This window comes from Barbus barbus (genome assembly GCF_936440315.1).
Source record: "Barbus barbus genome assembly, chromosome: 43".
Taxonomy (NCBI): Eukaryota; Metazoa; Chordata; class Actinopteri; order Cypriniformes; family Cyprinidae; genus Barbus; species Barbus barbus.
In genome coordinates this window covers 13833000-13856751 of record NC_136721.1, presented here as the reverse complement: position 1 = coordinate 13856751, position 23752 = coordinate 13833000, and the positions used below count along the sequence as shown (strand labels likewise).

Genomic DNA, 23752 nt, shown 5'->3' with positions numbered 1-23752 from the left:
TCTGTTATAGGTCTCTTTGTTTGGCTTAGTTTTAATGGCACAATGTTCAGACTGATTCTCATGTGGCAATAATCAATTTCTTAGTGTTATGATGCTGCAATGTTGACACAGAATCGGAATCTACAGTACCTAATTTACAAAGTTTTGTGTTTTAAAGAAAATGATCTACAAAAATCGTTGTTTTAGGTGTCTGTAGGGGTTGGATGTAATGTGTAACAGTAGCACCCATTCAAAAATAATTTTAAAAAGAAATGTGAAAACTCAATAAATTAATATTTACAGTTGCATTTTTTGTGTTGTGTAATTGTATTACAGAAAAATAATAATTTTACATTCCTTTGTGATTGTTATTTCTTATTATTGGTAAATATAAAGGTAACAAGGCCATGAGACAACAAATAATCCAATGTTTAGGTAATGTTTAACCCAGCAACGGAGTTAGCCTGATCCACTTTGGGTCAAATGGCTCCCAGCACTTGGGTCAAAACAGCCCAGTGCATGTTCTGTCCCATAGTTACCCAGCGGCTGGGTTATTTTAGAAATTTTCCAGCATTTTTAGAGTGAATAATTTTTGTTAAATCTTTGTGGGCCCTTTCTGATCATGAAATATCTAGTTTTCTAACACGATCAAACACTTAAATGTTATATTCAAATTAAACAAGAAAATATGCTGATTCGGATTAATATCCATTCAATTAAAACCCAGCATGAAATGTTACCTTTTTTGTCCTGAAATCCTTCATATTTGTACACAGAGATGTACAACTTCTAGAGTCACCTCTGGAGGGTGTAGTAGCCTACATACCAAGCACAGCACACAGCAGCTAATCTAGTCCTGATGTTTTACTGTAGGTGAGCGGGATCAGACCAGTAGGAGTCACCGCAACACTCGCTCTGCTGAACCTCTCTGTCTGTGATTGAGCAGGGAAACAAAATGCCGGAAGCAGAGTATCGGGACTCGTAAGCTTGGAAAGTTTACTCTATTAAGAAATCTACTTTTCCCGAGGATTAAAGGTGTTCGTCAGGTTTTGTTTCACTGTTTCATTCATCCGCACTTTTACAATGGGGCTCCCGGCGCTGGAATTCAGTGATTCTTTTCTGGACAGTCCTGACTTCAGAGAGCGACTCAAATGCCACGAAATTGAGCTGGATCGTACTAATAAATTCATCAAGGAACTAATCAAAGATGGAAATATGCTTATTAGTGCACTTAAAAGTAAGTTACAGGTCGTGTGTCTTTTTAAAAGTGAGATAATGATTTATGGAGGTTTATAAGCGAGAAAGCTCAGATTTGTTGTGCTATTTAAATATATATTTTTTAATTATATAAATAATTAGTAAGAAAGGACCTATGATAAACTGGTAGCTGACCTTTTGACCTTTTAAAGACATTTCATTTAACAACTTAAACCTACGGATCCTCATGTAAAGGGTCTTCATAGACTATTACAAATTTAATCTCATAAAGCAAACATCTATTTAACCACTCTAATACCAAACAGTTTGAAGAAGTGAGCATGTGCAGGGTTGGTGTATTCCATCATATAATGCTTGTTTATTCAGCTGGTATCTGATGTGATATCAGAAAGGAGACAAGTCTCCTGTGATCAGCCACTTCAACATGCCTTCAACAGGCACTCCTCTTGCCTTCCTAGATATATTTTCTTTGCACTAGTCTTAGTCTTTCAACATTTAGGTCCAATCAGCTTTGACTATTTCTTGTTATTTTCAATATTATTCTCTTTCACATCTTTCTCCTTTATTCTCAGCCACAATGCAGTCTGGCAGAAGGCTCATTTGGGCTTTTGTACTAAACAAAAAGCAGTGAATGTCTTCCAGAAAAGACCTCCATCCCTAATGTTTTAATTGACTATTGAAGTATTTGTGATGGTATCTCCTTTCTTTTAGTCTGAACAAATCACAACTTATATAATATTATAATAATAGCTGATAACTCAAAGTGAATATGCTCAAATTGTAAGGAAGCTCCGTCACATAACTGTTTGTTGTCTCTCTGACAGATCTGTCTGCAGCTGTGCAGAAATTTTCCCAGTCCCTACAGGATTTCCAGTTTGAATGCATCGGAGATGCAGAGACAGATGATGAGATTAACATTGGTATGTAGTTGGCAAATGATCAAGATGAAAATTATTTGAATAATCGTGCAATTTAATAAATTATACAATTTCTTATCTGGAGAAAAAAGTAAATTCTGTCATCATTTGCTTACCTTAATGTCTTTCTGAACCTGTACTAAAAGGAAACGTAGCAGAATGTTGAAGCTGCACTCATTCATACAAAAAAAGTGGATGGGGACAAGGAGGCAATCCCAACAGAAGTCCATACGATTTCTAAAACCATGTGACAGCTTTGTATGAGAAACAGACTGAAATTTACATTGTTATTCATGAAAAATCTCGCCTTGAGAATTTTGATAGCTAAGATTACCATTCATTGTATGGGATATTCATTTATTGGTCATTCAGCTATAAATATCTCCTTTGTCTCACAGAAGAAAGAAAGTCATACAGGTTTGAAATGACGTGAGAGTGTGTAAATAATGGCAGAACATTCCTTTGTTGGGAGAACTATGCCTTTAAGCTGTAAACAGTGATGTAAACTGTGAAACAGTCTGCAAAATGTTCATGACTCCATAAGCTTTTTATTTGCAGCTGTCGCCCTAAGTCACCCACCAACAGTAAGCTGAGAAAACGCACATTACTGTAGCATTACAGCTCTATAGTGTCAACAGTGATGGTTCTTTATGAGACTGAGACAATTGGTGCCTGGCATTTAGAAAACCATGAACCCAAACAACCGTCTGCAAGGAGTGAGAATGTTCCTTTCTGGCCCTGGCCTTCCATATTGGTCATAACAGTTTTAGATATTTAGACTCTGATAATTTGCAGTTTAGTGTTTAATGTTAAAATGTACCCCTTTTTTCTTCAAAGTATATAAAAATCTTTCATTTAATAGGGTTTGGCGATACTGGTTATGGTTGTACTGATTTAAAATAATGGCCATACACTACCTTTCAAAAGTTTGAGGTCGTAAGATTTTAACTTTCTGATCAAATAAATACAGCCTTTGTGAGCATAAGAGACTTCTTTCAGAAACAGTCAAATAAAATGCACCCCAATATTTTGAACAGTAGAGTATGTTTGCGATAAATCATAATGCCAGTTCTTTGAATGTGATATGAATATCTCAACAGGATAAGTATTGTTTCATGCATGCCTGGCATGTCCTTTTAAGTGCATCTTAGTGGACATGTGGTTCTCCTGCTATGCGTCAAAGCAGATTAGTCTTTCTGTAACATGATATTGAAATGACAGAGGGTGTGTTTATCTGTAGGCCTGTGCTTCTAATAGAAAGTAGTTCTTATCTGAGTTCCTAATTGGATATCTGGAGGAGTTAAAATCCCCAGAGAAAGACGAGGGGGACTGAGAGGTGGACCATGCTTATCGCAAAACAGAAAAATGCTGTATATCCCAAGACAGGAAGTGATGTGGCCAAAGCGTATTTTGATTAGAAAAAAAATCATAATCTCAGAATCACAACAATCGTGTGATTTTAGCAGCATGACATAATATCAACAGCAGTTTATTTTAGATCACAGTTGTGTTCTCCCGCATGTTTTAAATCATTTCTCAGGTGCTGGTTTTAGCCTGCATCTGGATTATATTTTAAGTATCATGTTCTGTAAACATTACAACAAGGTATATTCAGGAACTAACATTAACAACCACGCTGTCAGAAATGTAATGGATGACTGTGAAACATGCAATTCAGCTTTTGAAATTATTTATCTTCTCGTTTTTCTATGACTGAGCATGTTGCACTCATGCAGGGCTCATACAGGAAACATGCTTTATGTTACTCTCACATTTCTACATCTTGAACATATGGTCTGCTGTTTCTTGAAAACCCCTTTGTGCATTGATCAGTTGTTGGGTGGCCATGGTATTTTTTATTTAATTTTTTTGCGTAGCTAATATTGTATGCAGGTTTTTTGTATTTCCTTTATACCAGAGGTTGAAAGGGCAATATCAGATGTACTGATAGAGTAATTACAGATCTAGAGCTGATGATTCATGATTTAAATTCTTTGTCTTATCACAGCCCAGTCATTAAAGGAATTCTCCCAGCTGCTCAACACGGTGGAGGAGGAAAGAAGACGACTAGTAAGTTGCATTGTTTCTTTTCAAAACGTTTTTTTATGTATTTCAAAGACGTCTCTTATGCCTCTGAAGGCTGTATTTGAAACAAAATGCAGCAAAAACATAATAAATATTGTGAAATTTTATTACAATTTAATATAACTTTTCTGTTTGAATATCTTTTAAAATGTAATTTATTCCTGTTATGGCAAAGCTGAATTTTCAGCAGCAGTTACTCTAGTCTTCAGTGTCACACAATCCTATATTATGCTGATTTGGTGCTAGGGAAATTTGCACTTGAAAGGGAGATTTGAAATATAAGCTTTTGTAACATTATAAATGTCTTAACTGACATGGAAGTGTCTCTTTAATGAATTTAATCAGTCAATTTTTAAATGGCCTACCCCTTCAAATTACATGGGTTTAAAATCTCAGTGATGCCGTGAACACACCACATGATGTGGTCTACTTCAAAAGTACCACAAACCTCATAAATGAAGTAGCCATAGTGATTGTTTGCTTTCTAGTAGTCGTCTCTTTATTGTTGTTTTTATGTGGTATTGTTCACACATAGTTAAAGTTTCATAGCACAATTCTAGCCTAGTGGTTAAGCACCACAAGTGTACGCTATTTTGAGGGAGAGTTTTTGTGAGCTTCCACAGTCAAGTCTGAGTGTTATGAGAAACAGAAAGATGCTTTCTGTAGGTCATGACTCTGAGGAGGTAAGGGAAACTGCATAGATCGGCAAGAGCAGACGATAATGAAATATCACTCATGCTGTTTCTCTTAAATATCATTGGCAACAACAGTGCCAACAGCATAGCATCTTCATTGCCATCAGCTGCAGCCACTAATGGGTGCTTTTATGGGCATTATGCATGAGGCAGTGTGTTGCCAGGAATATTACTGCCATTCACTGCTGCAGCTGGTGGATCATTAGTCATAGTACAGCAGCGAAAGACCTCACCAGGAAAACAATGCTCCTCTGTGCTTCACTGCTGACCCTACCCACATGTTAACAAACATGCAGCTTTGTTTGGGATTCACAAGACACCTTTCTGTACATTTCTTTTATTGATAATATAGTTTGAATACACTACCGTTCAAAATTTTTTTTGGCAAGTGTCTTATGCTCAGCCAGGCTGAATTTATTTGATTTAAAAATACAGTAATAATGTGAAATATTTTACAATTTAAAATACATTTTTTCTATTTTAATACATTTTAAAATGTAATTTATTCCTGTGATTTCAATGCTGAATTTTCAGCATCATTACTCCATTCTTCAGTGTCACATGATCCTTCAGAAATCATTCTGATAGGCTGATTTGGTGCTTAGGAAACATTTATGTTATCATTATCAGTGCTGTTAACACTTGCGCTGCTTAATATTTTTGTGAAAACTGTGCAACATTTATTTGAAATAAAATACAAAATATTTTGTAAAATTATAAATATCTTTACTGTGATGTCTCTAAATGTCTCTATCAATTTAATACATCCTTTTATACTTTCTTACTTCTGACTCCAAACGTTTGAACGGTAGTAATGTACATATTTGTATCTACTGATAGCTGCAATCAGCCATATTTGATATTTACTATGTACATACAAATATGTTTAAGCGGGCTGTTTGAATATTTTTCCTCTGGACAAACTTTTTTGTCGTTATGATTTTTTATTAGTCATCACTTTATAGAGCAGAATGACTTCTGGCCAAATCTGAACTGAAGTCTTGTAAACGCAAACCTGAAGTTATTAGCTGTAATGGTGTGACTGTAAGACAGCAGCCTCTATTGTAACAGAGACAAACATCTCAATTGTTTCTTCTGGGCTTGTATCTAGATGTCTAATAAAAATGCTGAGGTCAAACCTTAGGTCATCCACTCATGACACTTTGTGTTATTGGCTCGTACCTTCAGATGATTGCTTTTCCAGCTTGTAGATCACAACGTTGTTTCCTTTCTCATTGGGAGACCTGAGTAATACTTCCTTGCACAATAAAAATCATATTAGTGAGTCATTCTTGCTCTATATATTCATGTCATCATATTTCGTAAAGATGAATAATTTTCTTTTTTCACAAAGTCTTAATGAAGTGAACGTATATGGCGGAATTTTAAATAAATAATACACTACTGTGGTTTGAGTAGATGTTGGCAATTTTTGTCATTTTATAACTTTTTCGATAAAGGACTGGCAGTACTGGTATTTTGAAAAATTCCAAATTCTGCTGGGGTTTTTTTTTTGCCTATAAACAGTTTTTTTTCTGATGTTTTCTTGTTAATATTGTTTTAATTGGTGATAATTTTTATTGGTTTGTCCATTGTTGTCAGTTATACTTGTTCCATTCCATTTTGTTAGTCATGTAATATACCTTTAATTAAGAAACACTGGTCTTTAATGACATCATCTTCCAGGAAATGACATCTTTGATCAGTGGCTATCAGCAACCCAAATATTATGTGGTGTTAGTTGGTTTGATTTACTCTTCAATAGAGTTGAAAAGGAAATGACCCTAAAAGTGGGTTACATTCAAAATGTGTCAGTACCCAAAGGAAAAACTATTCGGTTTGAATTGTAAACACTTGATTTGTGCAAGAGGATATGAAATACGTTGCATTTGCTCAGACAGCCCCAGTCTGCAAGCATCCAGGCTGCAGTTTCAGTCCCATCCATTGTTCACTGGAGAAAGGAGAGTGGGTCAGTGGAGCTGTGTGAAGAGCCTCAGGGGAAGAATTACCCAGCAACCTCCTACAGTTTCTTTACTTCCTGCAGACCGTGGCCGTGTTACGCTTCAGTCTCAAAGGCTCCTCCGCTGGGCCTCTCAGGATGACAAACACCTCCGTCAAGCTGAGAAAGTCCCCGAGGGCCTTTTAATTCATAGACGTACAATAACAGAGCCAAAGGGTGAAAAACTCCCAGTAAATGCATTGCCCTCCCACAGGGGTGCAGATGGGAAGTACTCTGTGTTACTGGAGCATGGTGCCGAGACGGTCAGGTCTAGAGGCTGTCTCTCACGTAACGGTGAATCATTATGTAAACACAACAGTAGTAGTGTTTTATTGAACTTGTGCCATTGTGTTCTGCCAGTAGACGCTCTCATATACAGAGGTACTTTCATCTTAGGCGCACTGCCAACATGCTCTGCTTTAAGTGGGAGGCATTTTCCCACATGATGGATTGAACTGATGTAAGACGTGAGTTTCCTCTCTGGCTAAAAAGGGCCATGGGAAGTTTTGACGGGAGAAACTCTTGAGCAAACAGAGCGACTGTCTGCACTCAGCGCTCGGTGCTCTGCTGTATCTGAAGTGATAAAATGCCTCTTGCTTTGATGAGATGAGTGCTTACTTTTGACTTCAGTTTAGTTCAACAAGTGGGTCAATGACGTAATGCTTTTTGATTGAATTTATTTAGAATACATACAATTATACATGCGTTAACTTGAATACACCTCAGCTATTATGAATATGTTTTTACAGTTCTGCATTGAAACGTATTTAGATAATTTTGGGGAGGCATAAATTGTCAGGTGATGCAACTGTCATGAAAAAAAAAGAGGAAAAAATTCTTTGTATAGTAGTTTGGTGTAATCTATTATTATCAGTGGATATTTTAGATATCAGTAAATATTTTAACAGAAATGCTTCACTGCTTATTAATATTTTAAAACCTTTGTCTGCCAAATTAAAGTCATGTTGTGCGACCAAGATGTAGAGACACAAAACAGGAAATGATATCATATAGGGGACCCCTGCAGACCCTCATGACTGCATGTCAAGGTCAATGAATTTCTGAAAATATTAGATTATTTGACCCATTTATGACGAGACAAGGTTAGTTCAGGTTGTGAAATATCATGTGGTGCGACTCCCCAAAAATCTATTCTTAATTCTTGATATTTGTGAAACAAACAAACAAACACTTTTACATTTGGGAAAAAAAAGCAAAAACATTTTTGAAAAAAATAAAGATATGTACGATCACATTTTCAAGGTGCAAGGAAAATGTTATTGCTTTTACTTGAAGGTTACACCACATGACGCATTTCATTTATTTATTTCAAAATGGTACAAAACCATACAAAAGTCAATTTTTAAGAACTTTGCAAATGTAAGTTGATTTTTAAAAGATTTTCCCTTTTCTTTATTGTGGCCACTCTTATAAGTCCCATGTGCAGCTCATCTGTCTGATGCTTATAAGCCTGTCATGGATGTTTGTGTAAGGCAAGCTTGTTTGACTTGTTTGAAATGAAAGTTCAGCATTTTATGTATAACATATATGCGTTAAACCAAACTGAAATTTAGTATAAATATGCTGTTGGTTTACACTATAGGGAAAGACTCAGCTCTGCACCATGAGCCGAACAGGAAATGCACTCATATATTAAAAATGAAGTTGTCACTTACATCCTTTCAAAGCCTATAGCATACATCTGGACTTGCTTGGAATCTGTACATTTCTATTATTTGCAAGTGCAAATTCCATTAATGTTGATGTGGGTGGATGGAGCCTGTAGAGATCAGTGCTGCCGCCGGCTGAGCAAAGGCAAGCATGTGGAACTTATTTCAACCAATTCTCCAGCGAGACATGAAGTCCTCTGTGCTGTGCCTGGGAAAGTGTATAAAAGGAACTAGTGTATGTAATTGTGTGATTTTCCAATCGGAGTACCTACATGAAAATGGTACTAATTATAGTGCCGTTATTTTACAGTAAATAAAAGTAATTCCCTTGGATACGTTGCCGGCTGTTAACTATTAACAGACTGAGATGTCAAAGAGTTCACACATTAAGAGAACCACATTGTTCAATGTGGTTTTTAGCACCACAGACTGTAAAATGGGTGAATTTTAAATACTTTTGCCACTTTGGGTTAAGCATATGTTGTCGTTTTTAATCATGTTATAACTTCTAAGATGGAAATGCTTGAAATGTAATTAGAAGTACTTAGTGTTTCTTATTTTTTCTTCATTTAATCAAAATATTTAAAAAGTGTTTTTTTTTTTGCCAGTATCACTTTCCATCCTTTTTCAATCTAGACTTTTTATTTTAATAAAACTATTTTTTTAATTTATATTAAATCTTATACTAATGAATACAGGTAGAATGAACGGCTATTTTAGAGCATCTCAAGGCTGTTAAGTACAAAGCGAATATTTCTCTCAAGGATTATTGATTATTTTGTAATGTTTTATTATACAGTTAAACTATTTGAAGTTTTTGATGATTTTTCTTTTATTTAGACACAGAATGCTGACGATGTCTTGATCACACCGCTGGAGAAGTTTCGCAAAGAGCAGATCGGAGCAGCCAAAGTAAGTTGTTAAACCCCATTGTGAGTTAATGTACTACATGTCAGCGCAAAGTAATTTTTACCTACGCTGTGACAGGATCCTATATGGTCAATATAGGTCCATGAAACCCTGCAGGGAGGGGGGAAATTGCAAACACCTGTTGAAGACCAGCGCAGTCAAATTATAGCCAGATACTGTAATGCCACATTGACCAACATGAAATGGCCTCCAGAGGATCCAGAGCCAAAACTCTTGATGCCTTATTTGGGCGTTTTGGCCCAATGCTCTTAAGCGAGAGCTGCGAAGGAACTCGCTCAACTTAGACATTGAGACATGATCGAGGCCAAAGGGAATGGCAGTCCGGCTGTTCAACCTCCCGCAGATGTGTGCACATATTCAAACCAAAACACTGTCTCACACAATGTATTCCTGACTTAAGATATGTAAATATTAGGTCAGAATTGGAACAAACAGCTGAATGATAACTAGATATTTCGATGTTCTAAATATTCTAATATTTATTAATAATATTTACATTCTTAAGAGTCTTTATTCTTTTGAAAGAAGTCTCGCATACTGTATAAGGCTGTATTTATTTGATAAACAATTATAGTAATATTGTGGCAGTGAATTGTGGCATGGTTTTAAAATAACTGTTTTCTGCTTGAGTACATATTTTAAAATGTAATTTATTCTTGGTATGGCAAAACTGAATATTCAGCATCATTACTCCAGTCTTCAGTGTCACATGATCCTTTAGAAACCATTCAAATATGCTCATTTGCTGCTCAAGAAACATTTATTATTATTAATAATATTGAAAATAGTTGTGCAGCTGAATATTTTTGTGGAAACCATGGCAAGATTTGAGTAAAAAAGTTTAAAAGTACAGAAATTATTTGACATACTTTACTGACACTTTTGATCAATTTAATGATTTTTTTTTACAGAACTGACCCCATAATTTTGAATGCTAGGGTTTTTAATGTCTATACACTATATAAATATAAGGTTTTTATAAAGATCTACGGTAACATTTTACTTAAAGCTTTTATGTATTATACATGATAAAGGGTTATTACATGGTATAATGCATTATAATTATTTATATTATGTGTTGTAATACATTATATCTTGTCATAATTATAACTGAGTTTAAAAAGCAGGTCACACTTTATTTTAAGGTCCAATTCTCACTATTAACAAACCATGAACTATGACTTTTGCCTCTATAAACTCCTAATTTGCTTTGTATTGGGTAGGATTAGGGATGTAGAATATGGTCATGAAGAATAAGTTATTAGTTATTATAAGTGTCATGAGTCCGGGTCCTGCAGTTCTTCCTTTCACCACCAGAGGTCACCATCTTCTGTCCTCCCGGACTCCATTTCCCTAAACTCCACACACCTGTCACAAACCACACACACCTGTCAACTATTACACTCATTATTACACCCTCAGCTGTTCCCCATTGCCACAGACCATATATTCTCCTCTCTCTCACCACTCTGCCTGGTTGTATTAATTGTATTATATTAGTGTTTGCTCTGGTCTGGGATACATGCACGGTGTTGCCGTCTCGTATCCCATTCCTTTACTGCTTTGTTTTTTGCCGTGTTGACGTTTTTGTTTATATTGAATACCCTTACCTGCACTTGGACCCAGACTCTGTTTTTTCCACGGCGTTCCCGAAGCGGTCCGTGACAATAAGTACTACTAAACAGCCAATATGCTAGTAATATGCATGCTAATAAGCAAGTAGTTAATAGTGAGAATAAGTCCCTATACTAAAGTGTTACCAAAATGCAGTGTGTACAATGAATTAATTAGTGTTATAATGTATTTACTGTGATTACAATTATTAATGAGATTGTACAATGTATTATAAGGTGCATTATAAAGCATAATTAATGCATTAAAACTACTTTTATAATGCATTATACATAACGGCTTTAAGTAAAGTGTTACCAGATCCGCTTAAAAAAAAAAAAAATGTTTGGCTACCTCTCCTATGATACTTTTCATATCTTTTCATATTATGTGTTTCTTTCATGCACAGATAATATTTTTCTTAAAAAAATGCTCTGTATACATGTCTTTTTAAAATCCTTAAACAGAAAGCATACATTCCTAAAGAGAGTGATGTCATTGCTAGCCAGCAGATGGGCCTAGAAACTGGACTAAGCATGTCAAAAATGAGATACTGTATCTTCAGTTTGTTGTTTAGACGGCGTGTCCATTAGAGGGTCATGGGAAAGTTTGGGCTGATGTCAAACAGGAAAAACAAACAGCTCCAAACTGGTTTCAGTTGCAGTCTCAAAAAAAAAAAAAAAAAAAGATTCTCATTGCTGGAGGTCTGCAGCATATAAGTGCTTGGTCCAACGTAAATAGGTGCTATCAGTGCGGGCACAGGAAGTGGGGGGCATATATACTGTAAACATCTTTACTCAGCCTCATTTAGAGCCATAGAATGTCTCACAGAATTGAAAATATGCACTGTGTTAGTTGTTTTATCTGTGGTTACATGGGCACTCAGGATCATCAGCTCTATCACGCTCATTGCTGATGGTACCTCAGTGACTAAGAAAGCGTGTGTATGCCACACATGACCTGACACTCTACTCCTGTTCAGCTGAGCTGTTGAGTCACTCATTTAGTTCCTTATTCCCTGTGTTTGCTTGATCATACTAGATTGTCAAATTATCCACAATAAATTGTTGTTCAGCTTTATAATTTCTACTTAAAAATGCTGTCCTGTTAAAAATATGATGCACATAAGTTTGTTGTGCTTGGTGACTGTATGTTTTTCTCCACACATTTTTTTTGGTCTGACTTTGGGTGTAAATCTGTGAAATTTGATGGAATGGATTTAATATGGTGAATTATTTTAAGCACAGCTGTGCAGAATCTGCATCCAAAAACCTCTTCAGAAATCTACACAGAAATGTTTCAAATGGTTTCAATTATAATAAAGAAATCAAAAACAAACATGTTGGTTATGGGGATAGGTAGAATTTTATTTAAATAATATTTATTTAGTATATTAAATATTTGTTTTATTTAATAAAATTACATATATGTAAAATACATAATGTTTAGTAAAATATATTATGTATATAATTTATTTTATAATGAGAATGTATATATATAAATATATAAATGTCCATTTGAAATTTGGCAGAATTCTGTAGACCAGGCTTTCAGCTGAATATTAAATGTAAATTGAATTCAGGTTACTGGAAAGTCAAATGTGAGTCTGCCATCTACTGCTTATGGTTCCTATCGAATAAAAAAAAACAAAAAAAAAAACTTTCCTACTGTTTTCATGAGACTCTTATATGGTGTTTGTTTGTAAGTCTAACATTTTATATAACATCTTATCTCTGCAAAAGCCATTTATCATCATAATTACAGTGCAGGAAATTCCAACTCATGTCACTTTTCTTTTCTTTTTTTTTGAAGGATGGGAAGAAGAAATTTGACAAGGAGACAGAGAAGTATTACACAGTTTTGGAGAAGCACTTAAGCCTGTCTTCAAGAAAGAAAGAGTCACTTTTGCAGGAGGTTACTTGAATGTTCATTTATTGATAAAAAATATCCAGAACTCACAGAATTTATCATTATTTTCGGATGATTTCATTTACCTTCACTGAATGCTTTGATTATACTTTATAGGCAGACACCCAAATAAATAAGGAAAGACATATTTTCTATGATGCCTCCCTGGAATATGTTTTCAAAATCCAAGAAGTGCAAGAAAGGAAAAAGTTTGAGTTTGTTGAGCCGGTAAGACACACCTATTTCCATTTCTGCAGTACTATGAATGCAACTTTTGTTTGGGGAGATGAGAAATACGAAGAAGGCTTCCTCTTACTGAGAGAAAATTGCTACACTGATTTTTAATCTATTACATCTTGTAACATCAGCAGTGTTGTTTTTCTGGAGAACATGCCTATCAGAAAGAAAATGATGATAATAGCCACATCCTGCAGCTCTATCAACCTCTGAATGTACTGCATGATTATGAGTGTTATTGCTTTTATACAACTGTTCAAACTACCACTGTCTTTCTCGCAGCTGCTGGCCTTCCTCCAGGGATTATTCACCTTCTACCACGAGGGTTACGAACTGGCACATGAGTTTGAGCCATACAAGCAACAGCTACAGTTCAACCTCCAGAATGTAAGAGCTTTCAGATAACTTTACCTGATATATCGGTCTGACAGTAAGCCAATAAAAACATTATGTTTGTATAAAGGTCGTTGTGTAGTGCTAAACATATCATGAAGTTGTTGATTGTGTGAATCACAATCTGTATAATAGAATATCCAGTATTTATTGCTGTATTTGGAAGGAATTGTACTTTGGAGTCCAGTGATGTCCCTCTAGAACCAATAGACTGTTGTTTTGATGTTCTCTCTAAAGACAAGAAATAATTTTGAGAGCACAAGACAGGAAGTGGAGAATTTGATGAGAAGGATAAGGTCTGCAGAGCAGGACTTTAAAGCTCCAGGACAGTGGACCATGGAGGGCTTCCTTTATGTGCAGGAGAAGCGTGAGTATTACCCATGGGGATGTCCAGCTCACAACTAATAATAAAGTTGTGCGAAGCAAATAACTCAGCAAAGCTGAATTTTCAACAGCCATTACTCCAGTCTTTAGTGTCAACATATCTGTAATATGTATTATATATATATAAATTATTGTTCACTGGAACAATTCATATGCACTAATGATAACCTGTTTTCTGTTGAAGGACCCTTGGGGTGCACATGGAGTCGACATTATTGCACGTATGAGAAAGGGACCAAAATGTTTACGATGAGCAACTCTGAATTCAAGTCTGGAGGCAAACAGGTATTAAATGTTCAGTATTTACCTGCTATTAGCTTAATTTCTCATTACCATATTAAGATCTTTTGTTTTGTCTTGTCTAGAATGGACTGATCATGAGTCCTCCTGAGATGTTTAAGCTGAAGTCCTGCATCAGACGGAGGACTGACTCGATTGACAAGAGATTCTGCTTTGACATTGAGGTGGTAGAAAGGTGTGTTCACACAATGGCATGCATGACATTGAGAAAAATTTGAGAGTTAGGTTGTATTTAGTTATTTCTTCAGTCTGTCATTTTCAACACTCTCCTTCCTTCCACTTCTTTTTTTCTCTCCTCATAACTGAAGAGGTAACCCCTGTGAAGGGCTTCTGTTCAGTTATCTGCAATGTTTCTATAAAGTCCATCGGTATGTTGCCGTTTTCTCCTGAACTGCTGGCGTGTTCTAATGATAATAAAATCTCTTTTAATAAAAACAATCTCCCTTCCCCCTAAATGTGGAGCATTTAAGTTACTAAGTTACTGCTATATAACAGTGCTCTAAACATACTAAAACATTTTTGTGACATTGTACTTTTTTTTTTCTATCACTATATGCAAAACAACCAAACTTGACATGTTCAATAAGCGAATATGTTCATTAAATAACCACATTTAAGCTTTTGAGTTATTAAAACTAGTGAAACAATCTTTTTGACTGATTTATTGAAAATTGCTGAAAATTTGCCCAACAACCAATGAATGGGTGCCGTCAGAAAGAGAGTTGAAACAATTGATAAAAGCATTACATTAATTCACAAGTAATCCACAGTCCATTAATTAACGTCTTGTGAAGTAGAAAGCTTCCATGTTTGTAAGAAATCCATCAACATGCTTTTAACTTCAAACTGTTGTTTCTGGCTAAAATACAAGTCCTCTATCCATAATATTGCTTCTTCCAGTGAAGTCATCTCATCTGAATCAGGAGAGAAATATGCACAGATCGACCACAAAAAAAAAACAGTCCAAAACAGTTGGTGTTGTTGGTGGATTTTGATGTGAGAAGACAACAAGGGAGGACTTTTCCACTGGAGGAGGTGTTATGAAGTACAGACTCATATTTTGGCCAGAAGTGACGGTTTAAAGTTAAAACATCTTAATGATGGATTTGTTTCTTACACACATAGCTTTTCACTTCACTAGACGTTAATTGATGTACCGTAGACTTTGGATTACTTGTGGATAATTGTGATTTTATTACCTGCTTGGACTCGCATTCTGACGGCACCCATTCACTGCAGAGGACAAACTCACCTACATCTTGAAAGGGGGCTAGTAAATTTTCAGCAAATTTTCATTTTTGAGTGAACTTAAGATTCCTTAAAATTAGTCAGTTCATGAGAGCCATGGATTGTTATTCAAACTAGCACTTTATGACTGGTTTTGACTACAGCTACTGATGATAACACAAAAGAAAGGTGTGTCTTTGTTTCATTCTTTGGTATCTGGCCCTTTAACTCATTTCATTCATTCGGTCTCCAACCTCACAGCTCAGGTAAAATATGATATCCTATGCCGTGGCGGAGTTGGTGAATTGCAGTGAAGGAAAAACTGCTACATAATACTGCTTGCATAACTCTGTTTCCTTTTTGCTACACTGCAGCATATGAATTTGGTTTGCAGGCTTTGGAAACATTTCATTATTCATGAACTTATTTTAAAAAATCCTGGTTATAAACAGATAAATAAATAAAACAAAATGCAAAATTCTGACACCTTACACTAGTAGTTGAGAGTTAACATTTATAAGTGTATCCCACAGGCATGGTATCATCACCCTTCAGGCTCTTTCTGAATCCAACAGACGGCTGTGGATGGAGGCCATGGATGGAAAAGAGCCGGTAAGAGCAACCGCCCTGCTTAAATGAGACTCTGCTCTCAGTTTGATTAACATATGTCGGTTCACTGTACAAGAATTTTTTAACTTCTTGAAATCCCGATAAGGATTTAGACCACTAATTATTGTTGCACAGGCTCTTTGAAATCCAGGCAGTGGATAGTGTACACATGGACAGGAAAAAGATGACAGCTGAGAATTTACACTCCGCTAATGACTCTTTGTTTTGACTTTCATGCTGTCAGTTGTAGTTGATTGGCTTAAACTCATTTGACCCTCATTACACTGTTATTATTTAGCTGAGTTTGGGAATTCTTATATACAAAGGATTATTAGTGCATGTTTACATTGTCAAACTATAAATTGTATTTTGTATATTCGTCCCTATCATTTATTTTCTGTAAAGAGATATGGATTATGCAATATAATGTATTAATGTATATGCTTTAAATGGCATTTATCTTTAGTGTCCTATAAACATGCTGATTTCTTCTAGATTTACACCCTTCCAGCACTTTTGAGCAAGAAAGAGGAAAGTAAGTTTATTTCTCCCATTTATTTCATTGTCATTTAGGTGTATATACAGTAAGATGAACAGTTTCATTTGGCCATGTGTGTGTTAATTCATAAGACAAAAATAGTTCACCTGAATTGGCCTTATATTTTTAACATACTCTCTGTGTCCACAGCATTCCTAAACGAAGCAGGCTTTAATTTTGTAAGGAAGTGTATAGAGCTTGTGGAAACAAGAGGCAAGTCTCTGCTTCTGACTTGCCTATTTTCATGCAGCATATTATGTATTATGTGCATTTGTTACATTACCATTCAAAAGTTTAGGGTCAGTAAGATATATATTTTTTTTATTAATTCCTTTATTCAACAAGGTCAAAGTATTTCAATCACTGGAGTAATGGATGTTAAAATTTTGCCATCACAAGAATAAATTGCATTTTAACATATATTAATATAAGTTATATTAATATACTAGGTTCTTTCAAAATATATTAGTTTTTTACAATATTTTAATTTTTTTATCAGAGATTTTTTTCAAAAAATCATACTGACCTCAAACTTCTGAATGGTGGTATAGGTCTGAACAAACATATGGCTTTTTTATTGCTGTAAATTGAATCAGGTGTATAAAATAATATAAAAATTGTATTTTTCCTTCAGGCATTAACACAATGGGACTGTACAGAATAGGTGGAGTTAACTCTAAAGTCCAACGACTGATGACCTCAGTATTTGGTAGGGTAATCTTAACCTTTTTTTTTCTTACAGAAACCTGATAAATTTATATACATGAAGACTTTAAAAAATAGTTTGTTAGAAGTAACTTTTACCAGATGTGTGTTTGAAGCCAAATTCCATTTAACGCAAGTTCATTTGACCCTTTCAGCGGCCAAAGCTCCTGCAGATATGGACCTTGACCCAGACACCTGGGATAACAAAACCATCACCAGCGGCCTGAAGAATTACCTCAGGTTTATAAATAATCCCCACAATCTTTCCTTTCTTAAAATGGCATGTTATCAAGGAAAAACAGGAAGTCATTCTGTTCCCTTCAGGTGTCTGGCGGAACCCCTCATGACTTACAGACTCCACAAAGACTTCATCATGGCAGTCAGTGAGTTCTAGCATGTTCTTTGCTCTTTGAACTCCTCATCAAATCCTTATGTGGCTTACTTATTTAATAATTGGGTTGTGTTTTTCTTTAGAGTCTGATGATCAGAACTACAGGGTCTGCGCTGTTCATGCCCTCGCCCACAAGCTGCCCGACAAGAATAAAGAGATGCTGGATATTCTGATAAAACATCTACATGTGTACGTCACTCTGATTCCTCAAGTAGAAACTGCACGTCTAGTACATTTGTTCATGAGTGCACTTTAAATTCCACATGGTGATGCTAACTAGGGTGTTTGTGCTGTTTTTGACAGGGTTTCCACACATAGTCAGAAGAATCTGATGACTGTGTCTAACCTGGGTGTGATTTTTGGCCCAACACTCATGCGCTCTCAAGAAGAGACTGTTGCTGCCATGATGAACATCAAGTTTCAGAATATTGTGGTGGAGATCCTCATAGAAAACTACGACAAGGTGATTGTTTAAACAAGCAATGATCTTTTAATGGAAAGCATGCCGATAGAGGAACAAATTATTAAATAAAGAATGAGAATTGCTTGTCTGAATACTAGGTTTACCCTTACAAACCTTTTCAACAGGGGTTCCCCGATATTCATGTCATGGCCAATATTACATTTCTATACTATTTTATATAAATAAATTAGACACAAAATGCTTAATAATAAAATCAATAATTTTAAATGCTATAAGAGAATTTAGCCATCATGACATTATAATGGACAGTATACAAAAAATAGATATTCCTTTTGAGATTTGGTAAAGATTACAATTAACATTAACCGTGTTATTAAATTATTAGTGTTTTAGTTTAAGTGAGCATTTGATTACAGCAAATGTAAAAATATACAACAATTTAAATATGAATAAAAATGACAAATAAATATAGAATTAAGAAATGACTACCTTTCAGCAAGGATGCCTTAAATTTGATCAAAAGTGACAGTGATGACACTTAGAATATTTCAAAAATAAATTTTGTTCATATGAATTTTCTATTCATCAAAGAATCCTGAAAATAATATATCAGATTTCTACATTGATAATAATAACAGCAAATCAGCATAAGGATCATGTGACACTGAAGACTAGAGTAATGGCAATGAAAATTCCGCTTTGCCATGATAGGATTACATAAAATTTTAAAATATATTAAAATAGAAAAGTTATTTTAAATTGTAATAATATTTCACAATTTTACTGTTTTTACTGTATTTTTGATCAAATAACTGCATGATTGATGAAAATAAGAGACTTCTTTCAAAAAAAAAAAAAAAAGTTTTTAAAGGAACATGCCACTATTTTTGAAAATAACTCCCCAAGAGTTAAACAGTTGGGTTTTAACGTTTTCAAATCCATTCAGCTGATCTCCGGGTCTGGCGGTAGCACTTTTAGCGCAGACCCGGAGATCAGCTGAATGGATTCTAAAATGGTAAAACTCAACTGTTTAACTCTTGGGGAGTTAGAAAATGAGCCTATTTTCAAAAATAGTGGTGTGTTCCTTTAAATGGTACTGTATATTCTGCAACTCCAAATATCTATCTTTATATAGTTTTGCTTGTCTAGTGTAGATATTCTTTGGTTGGATCAAAAACACTTAGTACCATTTTTGTCTTTTTTTCTCAGATATTTCATCAAGATCCAGATCCAAACGTCCCTCTTCCACAGCCTCAGTCTCACTCTCAGTCTCGTGCCAGTGCCCGCCGGAGCAAAGCCATCTGCCTGTCCTCAGGGTCCCGCAAATCCAGAGGCCTGTACCCTCCCACCCTGTGCCTGGCTGATGCTGACAGTGAGTGTCACCAAAAACAGACATTAGTCTATTAGGGTGTCAACCTAACCCCTTCTCTCCATCAGGTGACACGTTCAGCAGCAGTCCGAGTAGCACTCCCATGGGCAGTATGGAGTCTCTCTCGTCTCACTCTTCAGAGCAGAACAGCTGCTCTAAGACGGGCTCCCCATCACGTACCAAACACAAGGCATCAGGGAGCCTGTGCTGGGCCACTCCATCTCCCTCCTCCAACGGGCCCAAAAGCCCTGCTTGCACCACCAGCCCTGATTCCAGCTCCAAAGAGGACGCCAATAAGACTGATGGAGAATGGGAAGAAGCACTGAGCACAAGTCCAGGTGATCGAAGCTCTCCGGCTTCAGAGATCCTCCATAGAACCGTAGGAGAAGCACTGGAGGATCATGGGGAAGAACGACACAGTCTGTCCACCTGCTCTTCTCTCACTTCACTCCACATTTCTGAGGGTAAGAACAAATATATTTCGCTGCATTTTTGCACAATGTGGGGTGAATTCACTAAAGGCTGTGACACACTAGGCCGGGAATTGGTGAGACAGATCACTCTGATTGGCTGTTCAGTTTAGCAAACTATTGCACAAGATGAAAAGCAAGCGCTACTTTGTTCTACGGTTTGTATATCTACAATTCTAGTTTCCCCTTTTGAATGACGAGTATAGACTACTGCCACCTGCTGGTATGGATAGTGTTGTTCTCTGACGCAAGCGCATAAAGTACATGCTTGTTGCCCATTGGCTGTATTCTTTGCAACTTTTTACACCAGATGCATGCAACGTGATGCGACAACACAGTTGGCTTTTATCGGCTCTAGTTCTTTGATGTCGGTTTGGTGTTTCATGGCCTCAAAACACAGCACAAAGTCCTGCATTTTATCCACTAACCATCCTCAATCCACTGACTAAACATTTACAGCTATGCATTTAGCAGATGCTTTTTATCCAAAACGATGTACAATAGAGGAACATAAGCAAGTCGTTATAGACTAGAACCACACAAACCACGTGTGCAAATAAACAACAGCATCAGCTGATCACATTCTTGCTGCAGTTTTGGACTTTGTTTCTTCTCAAGTATGAATAAAGTATTTCTGATCATTTGTAATGTGGTTTTTTTTTGGTTACACTCAGGTTTCAGAAGCTGCCACGGCTCGATTCAGAGCCTGGTGTCACGCAGTCAGAGAGACAGTCTCAAGTCTCTCCATCTGCCGGAGCTTCCTCCTAAAGAGCCGGTGAGATACAGAGCTGACTCCTCAGCCAGCAATGGCTACCAGAGACCAGTATCTGTGTAAGCAAAACCTTCTCACTGATCTTCTCTCATAATGAAAAATCGGTTTGTTACACTGATGTCAGTTGATGTATCAACTGTGCCTTCCCCCAGTGTGACCTCCCGGGCAGCAATCTTTGAGAGTCCTGTGATTTCCCAGCCCACAACGGGAAGGTAATGAGTCAGACTAAGAGTATTACTAAGTTTTAGTTATTATTTTTGCATATTTCCAGGCCTAAATGGAATCTTTCATTTTTTCCCCACAATGTCTAGCTGAGAAATACAATAGAGTTGTGATCATATGTCATTTATGCTCTATTATATCTTATTTCTAAGGTCTGTTCTATGCCACTGTTCAAAAGTTTGGTGTCGATAAGAGTTTTTAAAATATTTTTGTATTTGATCAAAAATGGTTAATATTGTTTAGAATAACTTTCCTTTTGAAATATTTTTAAGTAGTTTTTCAGGATTCTTTGAATAGAAAGTTCAAAAGAACCGCATTTATTTGAAATAGACATGTTTTGTAACCTTATAAAAGTTTTCGACACTTTATATTTAATTAAATAAAACCAATACAATTTTGTTTAGCAAAAATTCTCACCCCAAACTTCTGCTGTGTTCTGTTCTTGTTGGTTATTTTGTGCTTTTTCCTACCCTTCTTTCCAACTTATAATATATTAATAACAAACTTGATATATAAAGAGTTGGTCGCTGAAAACATAATAGAGTAAATATGTGTAGAAACTTTTAAATGACAGGCATTCAAATATTGTATAATATGACTTGAATTTCTATTTCCTAAGAACAGCCAACAGGGCCAAAAGATAAGTGTGTGTCGCTGATGCTGTCAGTGATATTAGTAAGTGTCTGCAGTTGTCTTGTTTGTAACTCTCTGGTGTTTTTACAGAGAGGCTGAAGCTTTGTATTCTTGTCAAGCGGAGCACAGTCACGAGCTGAGCTTCCCACAGGGGGCGCACTTCTCCAACGGTAACCACACTGTTTCTGTACAGTTTCTAAGGATAATGATTGAGCAGTAATTTACTTTTCTGTGGAAAATCAGACACATGAAAGGCTGTATAGAATGTTGTGTACTCAGTTCTGCTGTATTTGATTCTTCATGTCCATGCAGTGTATCCTTCAGTGGAACCTGGCTGGCTCCAAGCGACATATGATGGCAAAACGGGACTCATCCCAGAGAATTATGTGGCATTCTTCTAATGGCGCCAGAACAGGCAAAAACAAAAGTCCATGGTATCCATGGTATTCACTTCTGCAAAAAAGGGATCCTTTATACGCCTTACTGTATGTAAATAGTTTTTGCTTAACATTATAACCAGATGATTAACTGTTGCATAAGATAAAGTTTATTCAGGATGTAAATATCACATTTGTCTTAAATGTATTGTAGATGTTATTTCCATCTAGGTACATGCAGTTGACTGTATTAACACATTTCTGTATTTATATGTGGCCCACAATTGTAAACATAAGCTCGTAACACTCTGAGCAGTGTTGCGGTACGGCTCTGAAGGAATCTAAGGATTTGTATTATATAGAGGGAGCATTAATTAGCGACTATATAAGTAGCAGAAGATAATGTTTTGCCCAATGGGACATTTGTGAAATTCTTGAACGTATGTTTCTTTTCAGTGATGCCAAAAGGTGAATCGTGGTTGGTAGATGCAGGTCATCTTTCATTTCAGTAATTGATAAATCTGTTTGGTGAAATAATTTTCAAAATGAGTTAGCGCTCATTGTTATTCCATGCAATTTCAAAAGGTTATATAGAAAACCGGTACCTCTTCATTGGAGCCTTTTCATGTCCTTAACATTTTTCTTGCAAATTTAAACAAAATGCGTCTTGAATGACTTTATGAGCCAAATATGTTTCTTATATATTGTAAACTTATTTTATTATACTAATGTACTGTCAGTTTTGTGGAATTTGGTAAAACGATGTAACTAAAAGTGTTCTTTAGATGTTTTAGCTTATACTGAATCTATTTGTTGAGTGTAATATAGTGGATTTTTTCTTAATGAAGTACAAAAAACAAGAAAATACTTCTGACAGTGTTACATTTTGTAAAGTTTGTCTTAGTTGCAATTAGTTCTAGTTTATGCTCACAAACCAAATGCAGTTATTCAAGTAATGGTTCTGCTGTATTTTATTTTACACTGGTTTAGCATTTCTATATGCGTTATACAGATTGTAATACTTATAATTAACATCATTTACAAAGTAATTTGATGTTTGGTCATTTTCTGTTAAACTATTAAAATGTCAGTTTATTTACAGATAGAGTTCCTTTTGGTTGTGTTTTGGCCTGTTTCATCAATCTATATCTATCTATTGTTCTATCACTGTCTTTGCCACCTCAGTTCAAATCTAAAAGGCTTTCTTTAGAATGTTGTATAGAAACTTCTTCTTTACATTCTATTTAGACACATTCTATGTCCAGAGAGAACATGAAAAGTGACAAAAATTCCACATTTGGAAATTTGAAAACATTACACCACTTTGCCTTTGTACTGTACAGTACACACTTCAGTGAATTATGAAATCAATAAATGCGTAAGCAGTCAGTCCCAAAGCATGACACACAAAGTGTTATTGATAACAGTATCTAACTGTAATTCCCCTAACTTCCCTTTTGGTGTCCTTTGCATGGATGTTTGCTTTTACTTTGAACAGTTATGAGAGGCTTATCTCTGACATCATCTTTAACCTTTTACCTCTATGTCCATATAACTGAAATTCCAGTGGTGACCAGCAAAGTCATTTCCAGAATTGCAATACTGTTTCATGACCATAATAGACACTGCAACATGTGAACAAAAGTAGGTCAAAGATGAAACTTTCAAGCACATAAAACATCATACTAG

The 23752-nt window shown here is 35.8% G+C and overlaps 1 protein-coding gene across 2 annotated transcripts; it reads left to right on the top strand.

The window, feature by feature from the left end:
- The first annotated feature begins 826 nt into the window (after nucleotides 1–826).
- arhgap42a (Rho GTPase activating protein 42a) lies at nucleotides 827–23700 on the top strand. 2 transcript variants are annotated; one of them, XM_079405153.1, is made up of 25 exons: nucleotides 827–1216; nucleotides 2022–2117; nucleotides 4123–4184; nucleotides 9404–9475; nucleotides 12917–13018; nucleotides 13130–13240; nucleotides 13532–13636; nucleotides 13880–14009; nucleotides 14211–14311; nucleotides 14392–14501; nucleotides 14635–14694; nucleotides 16087–16165; nucleotides 16658–16697; nucleotides 16851–16913; nucleotides 17335–17409; nucleotides 17561–17645; nucleotides 17730–17788; nucleotides 17880–17985; nucleotides 18100–18259; nucleotides 19430–19592; nucleotides 19658–20053; nucleotides 20734–20890; nucleotides 20984–21043; nucleotides 21777–21856; nucleotides 21999–23169. In XM_079405153.1, the coding sequence occupies exons 1-25, from the start codon at nucleotides 1063–1065 to the stop codon at nucleotides 22085–22087; spliced, it is 2715 nt and encodes a 904-aa protein (XP_079261279.1). In that variant the 5' UTR covers nucleotides 827–1062; the 3' UTR covers nucleotides 22088–23169. The 2 variants fall into 2 exon arrangements, with proteins under 2 accessions (XP_079261279.1, XP_079261280.1); XM_079405154.1 differs by lacking the exon at nucleotides 14635–14694 and having other exon boundaries at nucleotides 21999–23700.
- The last annotated feature ends 52 nt before the right edge of the window (nucleotides 23701–23752 follow it).

What these genes read in the sequence shown, in the direction of transcription:
- arhgap42a (XM_079405153.1), top strand. Translation starts at nt 1,063, where the DNA reads ATGGGGCTCCCGGCGCTGGAATTCAGTGATTCTTTTCTGGACAGTCCT. An exon ending in AGCAGATCGGAGCAGCCAAA is followed by an intron (nt 9,476 to 12,916) that starts GTAAGTTGTTAA and finishes TTTTTTTTGAAG; the next exon opens with GATGGGAAGAAGAAATTTGA. An exon ending in AGTTTGAGTTTGTTGAGCCG is followed by an intron (nt 13,241 to 13,531) that starts GTAAGACACACC and finishes TCTTTCTCGCAG; the next exon opens with CTGCTGGCCTTCCTCCAGGG.